Here is an 18,862-nt window from a genome sequence, read left to right as displayed (position 1 = left end):
TTCTCTTTTCCAAATGAAACAAGCCCAGTGTGACGTAGTGGGGGTACCTGGCTGGTTTCTATGCTGCTGGCTCTGGGGTAACCCCCACTGGCTGCCGAGGGGACCATGACCCAGCAAAACAGGATGAGTCACTATGCAAACCAGTAGGGCCAGACACCCCCCATGGAGAGGAACAAAGGAAGGTGGATGCTGCCCTGGCTGGGGGGCAGGGCTGGAAGAGAGTTAGTTAGTTGCTGTCTGTGAGCATGGAGGAGACAGCCTAGGGAGAGGGGCTGGAGTTTAGGGGCACAGTCTCCCCCCAACTCAAGGGGGCCTGAGGCATCCTAGCCCAGCTCTGTGACCAGATTCCATCTGTGCTGTGCTGTATCCTGGAGAAGCAATAAACCACCCTCAATTCCACTGGCTGGTGGAGTCTGTGCCATTTCAGGGTGCAGGAGACGGGGGACTCCCAACGCGCCGTCACACCCAGTTCTTTCAGTCTTTTTTTCAAAGGTCAGGTTCTCTAGACCTTTCATCATTCTTGTTGCTCTTCTCTGGACCTTCTCCAGTTTCTCCACATCTTGAAATGTGGTACCCAGAACTGGACACAATACTGCAACTGAGCCCTAATCAGCGCAGAGTAGAGCAGAAGAATGACTCCTCGTGTCTTGCTCACAACACTCCTGTTCATACAGCCCAGAATCATGTTTGCTTTTTTGCAACAGCATCACACTGACTCATATTCAGCTTGTGGTCTGCTATAACCCCTAGATCTTTCTGCCGTACTCCTTCCTAGACAGTCACTTCCCATTCTGTATGTGAAACTGATTGTTCCTTCCTAAGTGGAGCACTTTGCATTTGTTCTTATTAAACTTCATCCTGTTTACCTCAGACCATTTCTCCAATTTGTCCAGATCATTTTGAATGGTGACCCTATCCTTCAGATTAGTCGCAACCCCTCCCAGCTTGTTGGTATCTGCAAACTTAATAAGCATACTCTCTATGCTGATATCTAAATCTTTGATGAAGATATTGAACAGAGCTGGTCCCAAAACAGACCCCTGCAGAAACCCACTTGTTAAACCTTTCCAGCAGGATTGTAAACCCTTAACTACTCAGTGTGGTTATCCAGCCAGTTATGCACCTACCTTATAGTAGCCCCATCTACGTTGTATTTGCCTAGTTTATTGATAAGAATATCATGTGAGACAGTATCAAATGCCTTACTAAAGTCTAGGTATACCATGTCCACTGCTTCTCCCTTACCCACAAGACTCGTTATCCTATCAAAGCTATCAGATTGGTTTGACGTGATTTATTCTTTACAAATCCATGCTGGCTGTTCCCTATCACCTTATCTTCCAAGTGTTTGCAGATTTCCTTAATTACTTGCTCCATTATCTTTCCTGGCACAGAAGTTAAACTGACTGGTCGGTAGATTCCTGGGTTGTTCTTATTTCCCTTTTTATAGATGGGCACAATATTTGCCCTTTTCCAGTCTTCTGGAATCTCTCCTGTCTTCCATGATTTTCCAAAGATGATAGCTGGGGACTCCCCTGCTGACCCAGGGCTCTGTGTGGCACTTCCTGTGATGGTGAGTCGGGATTCCTCCGATCCTGCAGCCCCGTAGCAGCAAGAACAGACTCCACCAGCTAGTAGAATAGAGGGGTTATTGCTCCTCCAGGACACAGCCCAGCACAGACGTGACGTGGCTACAGGAGTCTGGGCCAAGATGCCTCAGCCCCCTTGGGATGGGGTCCCTGGGCCCCTAGATTCCAGCCCTCCCTTAGTCTCTTTCCTTCATGGTTCCCAAGAGTGCCCTGCTCCCAGTCCCTGCCCCCAAACCAGGTGTTCATCTCTGCCTCCCTCCCTTTGTCTCTCCCCTGGGGAAAGAGCCTTGTTATCAGGTGTCTGAGCTAATCCACGCGTGGGTGAGTCAGTGGGAATCTCATATCACAGCGCAGGGGGACCCCAGGGTACAGCGCAGGCAGCCCCCCACTACGCCACACTGTCGCTTTGATACTGTTTGAGTGTCAGTGCCGCACGGAGTCTAGGGTCAGCGGGGGAATTCCCAGCTGATCCTGGGCTCTGTATGGTGCTGCTGCTTTGAAACGCCGCGTGCAGCCTGAGGACACCCCAGCTGGCCCCAGGCTGCAAGTGGCTTTTCAAAGCAACATCACTGTGTGGAGCCCAGGGTCTGGCTGCCGTCTTCAAGCGGTGCTGCCACTTCGAAGTTCCCCCTTCTCTTCCCCCTTCTGTCTGAGAGGCAGCAAGAGGGGGGAACAAGTAGCCGACTATCCAATACGCATGTGTTTATCGGATAGCTGACTAGTCCCTCACATCGCTAGAGGCAACCACATTTGATTTATTCAAAGTGTGAGCGTGCCATGGATTGAGGCAATAAGAGATTGTCGGGTTCTCTATCCCTTGCTTAAGGATTCCTAACATTGTTCTCTTTGCCCGCCGCTGCGCATGGAGAGGATGTTCATTGCCCATGGAATTGCTTGAACAGCACCTCAGAAGGGGGTTGGTTATCTGGCACTTGTGAAAGTGGAGTAGTGCTTTGAAAGCACCATTGCCTGTTTGGGAGCGCTGCATTAGCTTCGTTTTTGCGTGTTGTGGAGGTTATGGCTTCCTTCTTGCAAAGCTTTGCTGAGCAGCTTATCTAGGGTCTGTTAGGGTGATTGCAAGAGGCAGAACGGGGCAAAGCGACCCATAGGCAAGGAGGGATCTAAGCTGTAGAAGTGGCACAGCGGTAGATACCTTGGGTGCTAATTCCAGTGAGTCTTAGAGAAGAGGGAGGCAAGTCACGTGCCCTGATAAATGCTCAGGGCACAAAATGTTCTTTAGTCAAGGTCATGAGTCCAGGTCTTGCTTCTGTTCTGCTGCTCTCAGGAGTGAGTCTGCACATCCTTGTCCTTAGTAGCAGAATGGGCCAGAAACCCAGTCTGGGGTGGTCCTGCCCCCCAGAGGTTTTGAGAAGGGGCAAAGGTGGTCAGATAGCAGTACAAATAGAAGCGGCTCCCAGCACAATGGGGCGCTGATCACGATTTCTGCAGGCCTTTGGGGGTGTTCAGGCTCCCAGGCCAGAAGGGGCCGCTGATCCGATGTCCCGTATTTCAGAAGCCAGAGAACTTCCTCACGAATTCCTAGAGCAGAGCTTTTAGAAACAGCCAGCCTTGATTTAAAAATGGGGACTCTACCACAGCCCTTGGTAAATTGCTCCGGTAGGTTCTACCCCCACTAAGAATAAGGCGGGGGTGGGTTGGGGGAAGTAGAGCCACGTGGATGGAAGGGGGATGGACGGGCTCCAACAGAACACGAATGGTGGCCAGAAGCCAAGAATGAGCCACAGCGGACAAGCCTGGGTCGTGCCCTTGTGCGTTTTCAGTCGCACAGTGGGGTGGCTGGCGCGCAGGTCACTGTTGGAAGCGTGCCCAAGTGGGGCACAGCTAGTTTGTTCCTTGAAACTGACAGGGAGCCGAGGGGCACGAGTACTTTCTGCAGCGCTCAGGCTGCCCGTTTGGCAGCCCTGCTCTCCTGTGGCATGCGTGTGCGCCCAGGGAACACAGGCATGCAGTGACCAGAGGGCAATGGGAGTGCAGTGACCAGTGGGAGTCTCCATCGCTGGCAGCTCTTACGCCAGATTGTGTTCTGCTAAAAGCTCCGCTCTGGGAGTTACCGCGGGGCCTGAGGCAGAGGCGGCCGGACTGGAGAATCCCCATGCTCCTTGGAATCGGAGGGGCTTGTTCCAAATGGTGCGGCGCGCTAGACTGTGCAGGCTCAGTGTCTGGCCAGGCCGCGTTTGGATGGGAGACCTTCAGAGAGCAGCTAGAGCAGGGCCGAGGAGCCTTTTTTGGGTCGGGGTCGCTGACCCACAGAAAAATCAGTCGGGGGGGCCACACAAGTGAAGCAAAACCCTCACTGTGGCCCCCAGCTGAGGAGACAGACCCTCCCCACATTCCCCTCCCATACCAGAGCCGGGGGGCCCAGGCTAATAGATTGTGTGCTCCAGCTCCATGGGAAGACAGTATGGGGGGGGGACTGGAGGGCCAACACAGGCTCCCCAATGCTGGAGGGAGCCCTGAGCCTTGGGGGCCAGATCCAGGCAAGCTGCAGGCCTGAGATTCCCCACTCCTGAGCTGGAGCAGGGGTCGGCAACCTTTTCAAACCAAGGAGCCAAACTGTATTAAAATTCAGAACAAGTGGGCAACAGAGCTGAGTAAGAATGTCCGTTTGCACGACTGAAAATGCGCAAATTAATATTCTTGATGATTGACGTGGTGATGAATAGCACAGACGAAACCTTGTACTCAGAGTTTAACGGGACTCCTGCTGCTGCGTCTTCTTGCACGTTTCTTTGAAGTTTACATCATCACTGATCAAACCCTGGTGCATGCTGCATTCAGGCTGTCTTCTGTCAATCTTATGCTGAGGTTGGGGATGGGGGTGCTCAGGAGTTTGGGTTGGAGTGTGAGGGGCTCAGGGCAGTGGGATTGGGTGTACTAAGGACTCAGGACACGAGGTTGGAGGATGTGGGTGGTGCAGGAGTGTTACGCCAGGGAGCTGGGCATGTGGGGGTGCAGGAGTTTGGGGATGTGGTGGTATGAAGGGCTCAGGGCAGGGGGTTCAGGTGTATGATGGACTCAGAGTTGGAGTGTCTGGGGGGGGTGGTGTAGAAGTGTTCTGCTGTGGTGGCTAGACTAGGGGCTGGTCCCCAATTACGAGCTTGTTGGCCAGTGCCAGCAAGTGAACATAAGAACGGCCGGACTGGGTCAGCCCAAAGGTCCATCTAGCCCAGTATGCTGTCTGCCGACAGTGGCCAGCACCAGGTGCCCCAGAGGGGGTGGACCGAAGACAATGATCAAGCGATTTGTCTCCTGCCATCCCTCTCCAGCCTCTGACAAACAGAGGCCAAGGACACCATTTTATCCCCTGGCTAATAGCCTTTTATGGACCTAACCTCCATGAAATTATCTAGCTTCTCTTTAAACTGTTAGTCCTAGCCTTCACAGCCTCCTATGGCAAGGAGTTCCACAGGTTGACTACATTCTGTGTGAAGAAGAACTTTCTTTTATTAGTTTTAAACCTGCTCCCCATTAATTTCATTTGGTGTCCTCTAGTTCTTCTATTTAGGGAACTAATAAGTAACTTTTCTTTATCGGCCCTCTCCACACCACTCATGATTTTATAGACCTCTATCATATCCCCCCTCAGTCTCCTCTTTTCTAAACTAAAAAGTCCCAGTCGCTTTAACCTCTCCTCATATGGGACCCGTTCCAAACCCCTAATCATTCTCTCCTCCTCATGACACCCTTTTAGATACCTGAAAACGGCTATCATGTCCCCCCTCAATCTTCTCTTTTCTAAACTAAACAAACCCAATTCCTTCAGCCTTCCTTCATAGCTCATGTTTTCTAGATCTTTAATCATTCTTGTTGCTCTTCTCTGGACCCTCTCCAATTTTTCCACATCTTTCTTGAGATGCAGTGCCCAGAACTGGACACAATACTCCAATTGAGGCCTAACCAGCGCAGAGCAGAGCGGAAGAATGACTTCTTGTGTCTTGCTCACAACACACCTGTTAATACATCCCAGAATCATGCTTGTATTCTTTGCAACAGCATCACACTGCTGATTCATATTTATCTTGTGGTCCACTATAACCCCTAGATCCCTTTCTGCTGTACTCCTTCCCAGACCGTCGCTTCCCATTCTGTGTGTGAAACTGATTGTTCCTTCCTAAGTGGAGCACTTTGCATTTGTCTTTATTAATCTTCATTCTATTTCTCAGACCATTTCTCCAGTTTGTCCAGGTCATTTTGAATTATGACCCTATCCTCCAGATTAGTCACAACCCCTCCCAGCTTGGTATCATCTGCAAACTTTAAGCGTACTTTCTATACCAATATCTAAATTGTTGATGAAGATATTGAACAGAGCTGGTCCCAAAACAGACCCCTGCGGAACCCCACTTCAAAATGTGGGCGTACCATAGTTTTATACAGGGGCAGTAAGATATTCTGGGTCTTATTTTCTATCCCTTAAGTCCTAGCATCCTATTTGCCTTTTTGACCACTGCTGCACACTGCGTGGAAGTTTTCAGAGAACTGTCCACGATAACTCCAAGATCTTTCCTGATTTGTCATAGCCAAATTAGCCCCCATCATACTGTACGTATAGTTGGGGTTATTTTTCCCGATGTGCATTACTTTACACTTATCTACATTAAATTTCATTTGCCATTTTGTTGCCCAATCACTCAGTTTGGTGAGATATTCTTGGAGTCACTTACAGTCTGCTTCTGTCTTGACTATCCTAAACAGTTTGGTATCATCCGCAAACTTTACCACTTCACTGCTTACCCCTTTCTCCAGATCATTTATGGATAAGTTGAAAAGGATTGGTCCCAGGACTGACCCTTGGGGGACATCACTAGTTACCCCTCTCCATTCTGAACATTTACCATTTATTCCTACCCTTTGTTTCCTGTCTTTTAACCAGTTCTCAATCCAAGAAAGGACCTTCCCTCTTATCCCATGGCCATGTAATTTACACAAGAGACTTTGGTGAGGGACCTTGTCAAAGGCTTTCTGAAAATCCAAGTATACTATATCTACTGGATCCCCCTTGTCCGCATGTTTGTTAACCCCTTCAAAGAACTCGAATAGATTAGTAAGACAGGATTTCCCTTTACAGAAACCATGTTGACTTTTGTCCAACAAATTATGTTCTTCTACATGCCTCACAATTTTATTCTTTACTGTTGTTTTAAGTAATTTGCCCGGTACTGAAGTTAGACTTACCGGTCTATAATTGCCAGGATTGCCTTGAGAGCCCCTTTTGAATATTGGTGTCACGTTGGCTACTTTCCAGTCATTAGGTACGGAAGCCGATTTAAAGGATAAGGGTACAAACCACAGATAATAGCTCAGCAATTTCCCATTTGAGTTTTTAGAACCCTTGGATGAATGCCATCCGGTCCCGGAGATTTGTTAACATTAAGTTTTTCTATTTGTTCCAAAACCTCCTCTAATGACACTTCAATCCGGGACAGTTCCTCAGATTCATCACCCACAAAGGACGGTGCAGATTTGGGAATCTCCCTAAAGTCCTCAGCCGTGAAGACTGAAGCAAAGAAATCATTTAGTTTCTCCGCAATGGCTTTATCATCTTGATTGCTCCTTTCATCTAGGGGACCCACAGGTTTTTTAGTAGGCTTCCTGCTTCTAATATACTTAAACATTTTGTTATTTTTGAGAGTTTTTGGCTAGCTGTTCCTCAATCTTTTTTTGCTTTTCTTATTACATTTTTACACTTGATTTGACAGTTTGTTCTTTTCTATTTCTCACTAGGATTGGACTTCCACTTCTTAAAAGATGCCTCTTTGTCCCTCACTGCTTCTTTTACATGGTGGTTAAGCCACGGTGACTCTTTTTTAGGTCTCTTGCTATGTTCTTTAATTTGGGGTATACATTTAAGTTGGGCCTCTATTATGGTGTCTTTAAAAAGTTTCCATGCAGCTTTCAGGGATTTGGCTCTAGTCACTGTGCCTTTTAATTTCTGTTTAACTAACCTCCTCATTTTTGCGTAATTCCCCTTTTTGAAATTAAATGCCAGAGTGCTGGACTGCTGAGGTGTTCTTCCCACCACAGGAATGTTGAATATTGTTATATTATGGTCACTATTCCCAAGCGGTCTCCTGGACCTGATCCTGCGCTCCACTCAGGACTAAATCGAGAATTGCCTCTCCCCTTGTGGGTTCCTGCACCAGCTGCTCCAAGAAGCAGTCATTTAAGCCATTGAGAAATGTTATCTCTGCTTGTCTTCCTGTGGTGACATGTATCCAGTCAATATGGGGGTAATTAAAATCCCCCATTATTATAGAGTTCTTTATTTTGGTAGCCTCTCTAATCTCCCTCAGCATTTCAATGTCAGTATCGCTGTCCTGGTCAGGTGGTCGGTAATATATCCCTACTGCTAATTTCTTATTATTGGAGCATGGAATTTCTATCCATAGCGATTCTATGGAACATGATTCATTTAATATTTTTATTTCATTTGATTCTACATTATCTTTCATATACAGTGCCACTCCGCCACCCACCCGGCCTGCTCTATCCTTCCGATATATTTTATATCCCAGTATGATTGTGTCCCACAGATTTTCCTCTTTCCACCAGGTTTCAGTGATGTCTATTATGTCAATCTCCTCCTTTAATACGAGGTACTCTAGTTCACCCATCTTATTAGTCAGACTCCTAGCATTTGTGAAGAAGCACTTTAAAAATTTGCCACTGCTTATTTGTCTGCCCTTCCCTGTTGCATTGGATTCCTTTATATGCAGTTGTTTGTCTGCTCTGGCCCATGGTTTGTCCTCTCCCCTCCTCTTTCTGGCTGCAGCTTAGAGAATCTCTATCAATGGATTCTCCTCTAAGAAGTCTCCATCCGATTTATGTGCATCTCCGCACCAATCGGCTTTCCCCCATCTCTTAGTTTAAAAACTTCTCTACGGCCTTTTTAATGTTTAGTGCCAGCAGTCTGGTTCCACCCTGGTTTAGGTGGAGCCCATCCTTCCTGTATAGGTTCCCCCTCTCCCAAAAGTGTCCCCAGTTCCTAATCCAAACCCCTCTTCCCTACACCGTCGTCTCATCCACACATTGAGACTCTGAAGCTCTGCCTGCCTACCTGGCCCTGCGCGTGGAACTGGAAGCATTTCCGAGAATGCCACCATAGAGGTCCTGGATTTCAGTCTTTCCTAGCAACCTAAATTTGGCCTCCAGGACATCTCTTACCCTTCCCTATGTCATTGGTACCTACATGTACCATGACTACCGGCTCCTCCCCAGCACTACCCACAAGTCTATCTAGATGCCTCAAGAGATCCGCAACCTTCGCACCAGGCTGGCAAGTGACCATACGGTTCTCCCGGTCATCACAAACCCAACAATCTATGTTTCTAACTATCAAGTCACCCACTACTAACACCTGCCTCTTCCTAACAACTGGCATTCCCTCCCCATCAGAGGTATCCTCAGTGCGAGAGGATACCGCAGCATCCTCGGGAAGGAGGGTCCCAACTAAGGGATGGTTTCCCTCTGCTCCCATTGAATGCTCTGTTCCCTTGAGACTTTCATCCTCCTTAAGAGCACTGGGGCTCTCAGACTGGAGGTGGGACAGTACTACAGTGTCCCGGAAAGTCTCATCAACATAGCTCTCTACCTCCCTTAGCTCCTCCAGTTCAGCCACCCTGGCCTCCAAAGCCCGAACTCGGTCTCTGAGGGTCAGGAGCTCCTTGCAATGGGCGCACAGATACGCTACCTGCCCACAGGGCAGGTAATCATACATGTTACACTCAACGCAATAAACAGAATAGCCCCCACTCTGCTGCTGGGCTTCTGTTTCCATTTTTTATGAATAAGTTCAAGTATAAAACTGCGCTTATTAAATGTCTGGAATATAGATTATTATAAAAGTTAGGTTTAAGGAAGGTCAGGAGTCCTGACACCCTCTAACTTGCCCCTCTAACCTCCCTCTCCAAACTCCCTGTTAGCTGCTCCTGTTCGCAAACTCCCTGGTCGCTGACTCACAGCTAAATAAAAGTAAATACAAATAAAATATTATGTTCAACCCAAGATTTTAACCTTGTCTCTGGGTCAGGGGCCACTGTCCCACAGAAAAATCAGTTGATCACAGAAGTGAGAAGCAAAAGAGCAACTCACCCCTGCCTCCCCAAAATCCCCAATGCTCACTGACGTGGGCCCCAACTGAGACACCTCGCTCCCCTGGTGCTCCAGCCTCATTGTGGGGGGAGGCCGGGGGAAGCCAGATGAACTGTTCTGGGGTTCCAGGGTTTTGTGGGCCCCCTAGTCCCTGGGGTGGGGCCAAAAATGAGGGGTCCAACCAGTGGGAAAGGGATGGGTGTATACAATCTGGGTTGAAGGTAGGGTGCAGGAGCAGGCTGCTGGTGGGTGTCTGGCCGGGGGAGGGGGCAGGAGGAGGGGGGCAAATTGTTCTCTTCAGCCTCTGAGGATTGGACTTAAACTGCAGCAAGGGAGGTTTAGGTTGGACGTTAGGGAAAACTTCCTGCCTGCCAGGGTGGTGAAACACTGGAATAAATTGCCTGGGGGGTTGTGGTATCTCCATGGCTGGAGATATTTAAGAGCAGGTTAGACACCTGTCAGGGATGATCAGACAGTGCTGGGTTTTGTTGAGGGCGGGCGACTGGACTTAATGACTCTCGAGGTTCCTTCTAGTTCTAGTGTTCTGTGATAAGAGCCATAGTCCAACCCCAAGGCTCTCTCTAGATTACATTCCTCTTTTGAAAGAGGGATGTGAATTGGACACATCGAAATTGCAAATGAAGCTGGGATTTGAATTTCCCACGCCTCATTTGCATAATCGTGTCACAGCGTTCTTTCAAAAAACACTATTTTGAAAGTGACGCCGTGGTCTAGACGTGGTTCTTTCCAAAAGAAAAGCCTTTTTGAACCATGACTAGGCCACGGTTTCACTTTCAAAATAGTGTTTTTTGAAAGAATGCCGTGACGCGATTATGCAAATAAAGCGTGGGAAATTCAAATCCTGGCTTCATTTGCAATTTCGATGTCTAATTTACATCCCTCTTTGGAAAGAGGACTAGTTCAGACGTACCCTTATGGTTTCTACCCCTTCCCTAAAGGGTGAATTCACAGGTTCCTGCCTCTCCCAGACTCGGGTAATCTTAACGTCTTGGTCTGGCCCTTGCTTATCCCTCCCTTGGCCTGCGGTAAGCCCTGTGCCCTGCCCTGTTTCCACCACCAGGCCTTTCCTTCGGAGCGCGTTAGACAAGTGGGTTCTCAGCCGCTCGCGTCGGATCTCCACTCCCTCGCTCCTCCCAGAACGCCTGTTGGTCAGGCCGGTCTGATTCGCTGCCTTGGCGCGGCCAGCTTGAGTTTCTGCGGGAGTGGAGTCCAGGCTGAGGCGGGTGTATCAGCCTGCCCATAGTAACTGCTGTTGGTGGCTGGTTGACCGCAGTCACTGGTTCCAAGCTGCTGTCCTACCAGTGCCTGAGTCATCCAGCCTATCCCATAGGAATCGCCAGACTGGATCAGATCCATGGTCCATCTAGGCTGGTCTGAACAGTGACCTGCACCAAAAGCCGGGGGGGGAGGGGCTGAGACCCCCTTTGGCCAGCTGTAAGGAAATCTACCCCCTAATCCTTTTGAAAAGCTGATGCCAAGCTTTTCCAGGCACGAGGGCTGTTGTCTGTAACCCCCTGGCTTCTGTAGCAAGTCCAGGCTGCTGTCAGGGCTCCTGGAACGTGTGTCTATTGTCAGAAGGCAGGGGTAGCGGAGCACGGTCTGCTGGAAATCAGTCGGAAAGGGCTTTGTTCTGATGTGACACTGCTGTCAGTTGAAGTGCTCTGTTTCGGTGTTCTCCACCCGTGTTCCCTGCCACATAAAAGGCTTTTCTGCCAGGCTTCCTGTGTAGGTGTGTCTCGTATTGTTAAACTGTGTGACAGGATGGGATTTAGATGAATAGATGAAGCAGAAAACACTTCCTGATGAAGTTTGTCAGGGTGTCAATACAATTAACAAGGCCACAGCGGCCTCATCAGGAGGGAAGGGGCAGGTGCATTCCTCTAGCTGGATTTGAGTTCTCTGCCAGCGGTCAGAAGCTTGTGACCTTTGCACCTTGGTCTTGCGTGGCAGCACATGCCTTATGGATTGGAAATGCACCAGCTGGAGCCCGAGTTGCATGTGTCCTGCCCTTTTGCTGCTATTAAGAATAGAGCATCACCAGGAGAGTTCTCCCCCAGTCTGAAGGGCGAAGGGATAGCTGTCGTGTTCTCTCGGATGGCTGTGGTCAGGTGACCTGTTGCTGCCACACAGCCCGCCGTTGACTCTGCAAGGGAAGCATGTCCGGCTGCGGGTGATTGTAGGAGTTGCCTTCCCCTTTCCTAGGACAGCAGTGCTGGTCTAGAATGTTGGGTTTCCTGCAGCATTTCAAAAGCCCCTCTGACCCGCTGTGCGTAATAACCTGCTTGTCCCATGCAGTGGCTGGCTTCTGCCGCAGGAGAGGGTGCAGTTACGTGGAAATTTCCTTTATCGCTGACTGGTGACAGCTGCTTCTCTCCCTTACTCCTGCGGACACCACTGCCGTAACTGTATCCTCAGTGCTGTGCCCTATACGTTCTTATCCTTGGGCTCTGCTGACCCCAAACTGCTCCTTGGCTGGCACTGCATAGGTCTAGGTGTTCCCTGGGGCAGAGAGATGCCCAGTGGTGTTGATCCTGAGACTTGTGCTTTTGAAATCGCTGCAGTACTCCTGCCTGAAGTCACGTGGCTGCTGCTAGAATCCACAACCGTCACCTCTGAGCATGCAGAGGGATCATCCTAGTGGTGGCTTGGAGGAGACCAGCATCAAACTCCATAATCTAAATGACTGGGTGAAGGCGGCTAGCAATTAACCATAGCCACATCTTCACTTGCTGTGCTGGAGGTGGATCGTCTGGTGTTTGATTTAGCAGGTCTAGCTCAGACCCACTAAATGGAAAGCTGAGGGTGGCTCCGGTTGGAGCTGCTTGGTTGGTACTCGCAGTTGTGAGGAATAAGGGAAGCTGCTGGGTGTTTGCTCCCATTTGCCTCTGTGAAGACACCTTAAGCCAGTCTTGGCACTAAGCCGACTCCAGCTATGTATTTTATGTAGCGGGGAGTTGTGTACCTTAACCCAACATTCCGGGTCTAGTGTAGACCTGGCTTAAGTCAGCTGTGAGTGCTCAAGTACTTTTTCGGCTCTTTGTGGGTGCAGTGATCCATATGTCACAGGGGACCCAGCATGCACAGGGCAAAGTTGGCCCGACTCCCCTGCCTTGCCAATACCCTTCCATTGACTGTCCCATCCAGTCCTTGGCATCTTGGCCAAAATGGCCAGATGCAATGCCTGTCACTGGGATCTTGGTGGAGTCACCACTCAGTCACCAGCTGGTAATGCCTTCCAGTCACTAGTGAACTGGTGCTGGGGATGAGTAGCAAACGCTCTAGGTTCCTGGTGGCTTAGTGGCCCCGACCCCATTAAGTCCTTGTGCCTGTCCTGTTAGCATCATGCCTTGTAAAAGCTGAATCCACGAACGCTTGTGGAGGTCAGCCGTTCCCAGCCTATGGACCATTGTGGGCTGTGTGTTCAGCTCGGTTACGTGGGCCTCAGCGCATGGCCTGGCTGGCCTGGAGGCTGCAGCAGAGTGCTGGTAGGGCACAGGGTGAGAACTTCTGGGGTCATGGACAATCGAGGTGCCAGGGTCTGCACATAACAAACCTAACTCTCCAGCTGAGTAGCTTAAACTTTGCCCTCCCTTCGCCGCCGCCTTGGTTGCTTCCAGAGGTTGTCTTGATTGCTATTCCAGGCGTGTGCCTCCTGTCGAACTGTCCCTCTTGCGGAGAAACACGGGGCAGTGGCAGCTCCATTAATCTGATTTCGTTCCTTCCCCTCTCTCCAGACACGACGGGGGAGAACATTGCAGAGTCTCTCGTGGCAGAAGGCCTGGCGTCGCGCAGGGAAGGAATCCGAGCCAATAAGTACGTATATTGCCTGCTGCCCCTCAGCTCGCCCTGGGGTTCAGAGGGGCTGTGGCCCTAGGCTTTCCCGAGCAGCTTTGTGGCAACAGGACAGAGTGGTGATGAATCATTTCCTCCGTGGCGTTCAGTGCGAGGCTTTCGAGAGTACGGTGTGTGGAGATGCTTTATCTTGGGCTGTGCCAGCAGCTTCCCAGCTGGGAACTGCACGTGGCAGCTCCCCCGTCCTTGGGGGAGGGAGGCTAAACAGACTCTTCTGCCCCTCCATAAGGCTGCTTTAGGAATGTGGGAGGTATCCCTAGCTGCAGAGCAACTTCTTGACGGGAGCCTTGGGCCGGCCCTGTGTGATCGTGCTGATGCACTGGGAGCGAACCCTGCAATTGGTACGTTTCCCCAGTTCTGTCTGCAGCGCTCAGCCCACAGGCATGCGGCCCTTAGGCTGCCGGGGTTCACAGGTGTCATTGGCGCCTCAGAGCTGACGTGTTAACTTTCCGGGCTCTGGAAGCAGCGTCCCACAAGCTCTCACGAGTAGCTCTTGCCCTGGCCTTGGGAGACCCAGGCTTTTAACTACAAGATGTCCCCGGATCTGCCCCGTGCGTCCCTAGGCTTGGGTCACTTACGCGGGGTGCGCCGTGTGGCGCGGCTCGGTGTATAGCTGCTGGACGGTATTGTCATGCTCTGCCGGGTTGGACGCATGCCGGTGTCATTTCCCCAAGCCGTTACTAGCACACTTGGATGCCTTCCATGAGAGGCTTTCAGAGCCCGGCCTGTGAACAGGTGCATTGGGTGAGCAGTGCCCACGTCACTAAGCATTTAGCTCCAGCCTTTCAATAGGAACATTCTGCAGCGCCAGGCGTTTCCCACGGCGCCGGGGGCCCTCAGTTGAGAGCCTCTTGCTCTTGGTGGTCCCTTTCAGGAGTCACGTCCCTAAAAGCTTTCTTCTAGGGCTGGTGTCCAGCCAGTTCTGGAGCAGTAGCCGCTCTAGCCAGCTAGCCACGCTGTTCTGAAAACAAATCATTGTGAGCCAACTAGTCCCACTCAATTGGTCAACTAGCCACACGTGGCTAGTGGCACATGATGGACACCGTGGCTCTAGGGTATGAGAGGCAGCGGGGTGGGGGCAGGCAGCTGTGCGGGATTTGGTGCTTGTGGGGAGTGGGCTGAAAAGCCAGCTCTCCGTGGGCACCGGTAGGGATGTGGACAACTAGTCGACTATCCAATAAGCAAATACTTATCGGGTAGTGGACAGGCCAGTCGACTAGTTGCTCCCCTCCCCCCCGCTGCCTTTGTCAGAGGCAGTAAAGGAGGGGCGTTTCAAAGCGGCAGCGCCATGTGGAGCCTGGGGTCAGCTGGGGACTCCCCCTTCCCCTCTAACCCCATGCTCCCTGCGGCGCTGCTGCTTTGAAATGCTGGGGGGAGCACAGAGCCAGCGAGTCCCCCACGGGCCCCGTGTTCCCCACAGCGCTTTAGTAACGGCCCTGGGGCTGTCGCTACACTTCAAAGGCGGAAGCGCCCTGTCGACCAGTCGGATAGCTGATGCAAATTGCCTCGACTATTTGATTTAGCCAAATCAAAATTTTACGTCCCTAGGCACCAGCTCCTGGCTCCCCCTCCCGCTGCTGCCTCTGATCCACCAGGAGAAAGATAAGCCCAGGCTTGTTAATCGTGTAGTTGACTAAACGTTGACATCCCTAATGAAAAGGGCTCTTGTCTGCTGTGCCGTGCTTGGGTGTCAGCCGGCTAATTGGCTTAGGGAGGGCTTCAGCGCTGTACTTGCAAAGCACGAAGTCGCTCAGCTGTGAGATGCTGGGAGAGATCCCCGGGTCTCTAGTGTGCTGTGTGTGCTGTGATCAGCAAGGCGAGGCCTGGCTTCCCCTTGTATCTCAGAGCTGAGTGGGCTTTGGATTGTTAAAGCATCCAGAAGTGAAATGTCAAGTCAAATGTGTGCTCCCTGGAGCAAGCGGTGGTGGTAAAACATGCAAGATAGCAATGCCCCAGCAGCCGGCTCCGTCAGCCCCCCCCCCCCTTCCCCCCCGGCTCTTGAGGCTCTTACAGTGGCGCTGTTTTCCTCTAGCCCGGAGCAGAGCCGCCTGGCGGAGCTGGAGGATCAGGCGAAGGTTGCGAAGAAAGGCATGTGGAGCGAGGGGACGGGCTCCCACACGGTTCGGGATCTCAAATACACCATCGAGAACCCGCGCCACTTTGTGGACTCCATGCACCAGAAGCCAGTCAATGGTAAGTGTGTGCTGCAGCCGGCAGGGAGCTCCGGGACGTTGCCGCCCTCCCGGTGCATCCGTTTGCACTGCTCTGCGTGTTGGCCAGCCGCGGGGCGTGGCCGGCTCAGTCCCCTCTGCGTGTTGGCCTTTCCCGGCCGCCGGGCGGGGCGTGCTGCTTGCGGGTGCCTGGGTTTGGACGCTGAGGGGCGGGGTGTTTGCCGACGTGGCTGCACTCTCCCTCCTGAACTGACCCACGCTTGTTTGCTCTGCAGCCATCATAGAGCACGTCCGGGACGGCAGCGTGGTCCGAGCCCTGCTCCTGCCGGATCACTACCTGGTCACCGTCATGCTCTCGGGCATCAAGGTGAGGCTTGGCCCTTGGTTCCGTTTCCCCCCCCCGATCCCCAGGCTTGGGGTCAGACCTGGGGTGGTGCTGTCTCCTGGCCCACCGCAGGCCTGTCGGTGTCCTGCGTGGCTCTGTGCGGAGCCCGTTCGGCTGTGCCTCTCCGGTGCGCGGAGCTGCTTTAAGGGCTTTCTCCAGGAGCCCATCCAGCCTCCTGAGCTGGAGTCTCTCGGCTTTTCAGTTGGCCAGAGTCCATTAAGTTCCTGTCTCGGAGCTGTCAGTCGCCTGTGTCCACGCCCCTCCTCTGCACTTCACCAGGGGACGGGGCGGCTCCTCCAGCTGCTGCTGATGGTGGGGGAGAGTCGCTAAGAGCCCCTTAAAGTCCAAGTCCTTTAGTAGCCTAAAAGTAGGGGGCCGAGTGCTTGGCGAAAGCTGGCTTGAAAACAGCCCCTTTCTGAAAGCATCCTGCGGCCAGGGCAGTCTTATCGCAGCTCAGCCTTGTCAGGGCTTTGGGTAAACTCTGTGGCGGGGCTCGTTCATAGGGTGAGCACAGGCCCTTCGCATCCAGCCCTGAACTCGGTGCCCTGGTGTGGAGCTCAGAAGCTGCCAGTGGGAGGCAGCCCTTTCCAGGTCCCACCGAGCCCCAAGCGCCCGATCCTTGCGGCCATGGAGGTCCTGGGATATGGGGACTGGTGCTAGCGCTCTACTCAGGAGCTGGCCTGTGCGTCCCAAAGCCAGAGCACTCTGTCTTCCCCCTGCGCTGCCTAGTCCAGCGTGGTGGAGGCGCTGTGTCCCTCGGTCGCTGCCCGGCCGTGGGGAGAGCTTTGCCGGTGCCTGAGCCCTCCTGTTCTCAGTCTGCGCTGCCAGGCCTGCTTGCTGAGCGGAGCCCGCGACCGGCAGAGGGGACTCGCTCACCCTCGCCCGGAGCCCTGGTGTTGGAGGAGCGGTTAGTCTCAGGGCCGCCGCCTCCACCTGTGGCCCTGGTCCATTGAGCGCCGTGGTGCGGTGCCGGGACGCGGCGCTGGGTGGACATGCCTGTGCCCGGGGGTGATGGGCGTGCGGGAGCACAGGCAGTAGCATACACAGCTGTGTGCACGCTCAGAGCGGCTGAGCCCAGCCTGCCTGGGTTTGGCCCCATCTGCCCCTGGTGAGGGAGAGGCGGCTGGGCCGCATGTGCACGGGTGGCATCTGAGCACAGGGGAGCTGCAGCACCATGCAGGTTTGGCCTCCTTGGCCCTCCGCCAGAATGGAGAGCTGGCGCGGCCAAATCTGCGTGGGCCCTTGGGCAGCTAGTGCTGCTGCTCCATCCCTGCCATGGGGCTAGGACTTGCCCCAGGGTCTGTCCTGCCTGGCCTCACCCTGCTTCCAGCAGCCCATGCTGCCCTGGCAGGCGGGGCTGGGAGCTGTGTGGCTTGGACTCAGTGGGCAAGGGGCTGCGACCGGGAGGGCTCCGTGGTACTCAGGCCTGATGGTGCACAGCATGGCAGCAGTTCCTGGAGGTGCCCTAGCTGCCGGTGCTTGGCCCTGCTGCCCGTCAGGTAGCTGGAGTGCCAGACGGACCGCCCGAGTTTGAACACCCTCACTCTGGAGTCCGGGGGCTCGTGGCCCAGAGCCAGAGGGGCCGGCTGCTGCCAGTCAGACCAGGGAGCACGGCGGGAGCCCTGCCCTTGCGCAGGCCGGGGCTCGGTGGTCTCGGAGCGCAGAGCTGCAGCGGCTCGGGAAGGCCCCTCAGGAGCTGGGAGCTGTCACTCCCAAGTGCCCGGGCTGAGTGGATTGGAGCGGGCGGCCCGTCGTGCTCCCTGAACAGTTCACCGAGGCGGCTTCCCGCCAAGCCATGTTGAGTAAGGCTTCCCGGCGGCAGGACACTTGCTCTGGGCCCGCCCTGCTGTGCCTGGCCTCTGGTCCGAGTGGGGTCCCTAGGTCTGTGCCACGCCGCAGCTCTCCGAATGCTCCCACGGGGGGAATGGGACCGGTCCTGCTGCTGCCTGACGTGGGTCGGGAGCTCTGCTGCCACGTCTGTGGTGGATTGTGAAGAGCTGGCCTGGAGGGTCTCAGTGCAGTGGAGCCGGTCGCCCCTTGCCAGCGCCCTGGGGGTCCCATCTCGGCATGGGGCTCAGCCGCCTGTCAGACCGAGGGTTCCTCGCTGGCCCCCTGTGCTCGTGGACCCAATAGCCTCGGGCCCGAGGGACGCCCCTCGGCATGGGGATCAGCCACCTGTCAGACTGAGGGTTCCTCGCTGGCACCCTGTGCTCGTGGACCCAATAGCCTCGGGCCCGAGGGACGACCCTCGGCATGGGGATCAGCCGCCTGTCAGACCGAGGGTTCCTCGCTGGCACCCCGTGCTCGTGGGCGCAATAGCCTCGGGCCCAAGTAAGTTGTCTTGGCAAGAGCAAGCGGCGCACAAGTGCGCGACGGGTCGGCAGGTTCCTGTGTAGATTCTGGTGGCTGCGTGCAGATCCCTTCTGGCGCTCGCTTCGACGCCTAGGCCACTCTAACCGCTTGGCCCTGGAGAGAGCCGGCTGTCCCTGACCAAAGCCGCTCACCTGCAGCCCCAGGATGGCCTGAGACCTGCCTGTCCTTGCAGGATGCTTTTGCTGTCCTGTCCCCAGTCACTCCTTGTTTGGACCGGTTTTGTGTTCCGGAGGGAGAGGCTATTCTAGGATGCCGACATTCTCCCTCCAAGCTGCCAGTCTGGTTGTGCAGCCATCGCCAGCCGTCTGAGAGCAGCCCCGTGTGGAACCCAGCACCCTTTCCGGAGGGGGCGGAGGCTC

The 18,862-nt window shown here is 53.4% G+C and overlaps 1 protein-coding gene across 1 annotated transcript in view; it reads left to right on the top strand.

Moving 5' to 3' along the window:
- Window positions 1-18,862, top strand: part of SND1 (staphylococcal nuclease and tudor domain containing 1) — a gene marked incomplete at its 5' end in the record, with an annotated part of 277,106 nt that overhangs the window by 13,168 nt on the left and 245,076 nt on the right. The window contains 3 exons of the mRNA XM_089777623.1: window positions 13,457-13,535; window positions 15,607-15,767; window positions 16,021-16,112. Coding sequence (XP_089633749.1) covers window positions 13,457-13,535; window positions 15,607-15,767; window positions 16,021-16,112 — 332 coding nt within the window. The remainder of the gene's footprint in view (window positions 1-13,456; window positions 13,536-15,606; window positions 15,768-16,020; window positions 16,113-18,862) is intronic.

The sequence above is a fragment of the Pelodiscus sinensis genome, chromosome 1, assembly GCF_052426305.1.
Source record: "Pelodiscus sinensis isolate ZL-2025 chromosome 1, ASM5242630v1, whole genome shotgun sequence".
NCBI classification, from domain to species: Eukaryota; Metazoa; Chordata; order Testudines; family Trionychidae; genus Pelodiscus; species Pelodiscus sinensis.
This window is presented reverse-complemented; position numbering and strand designations above follow the sequence as displayed.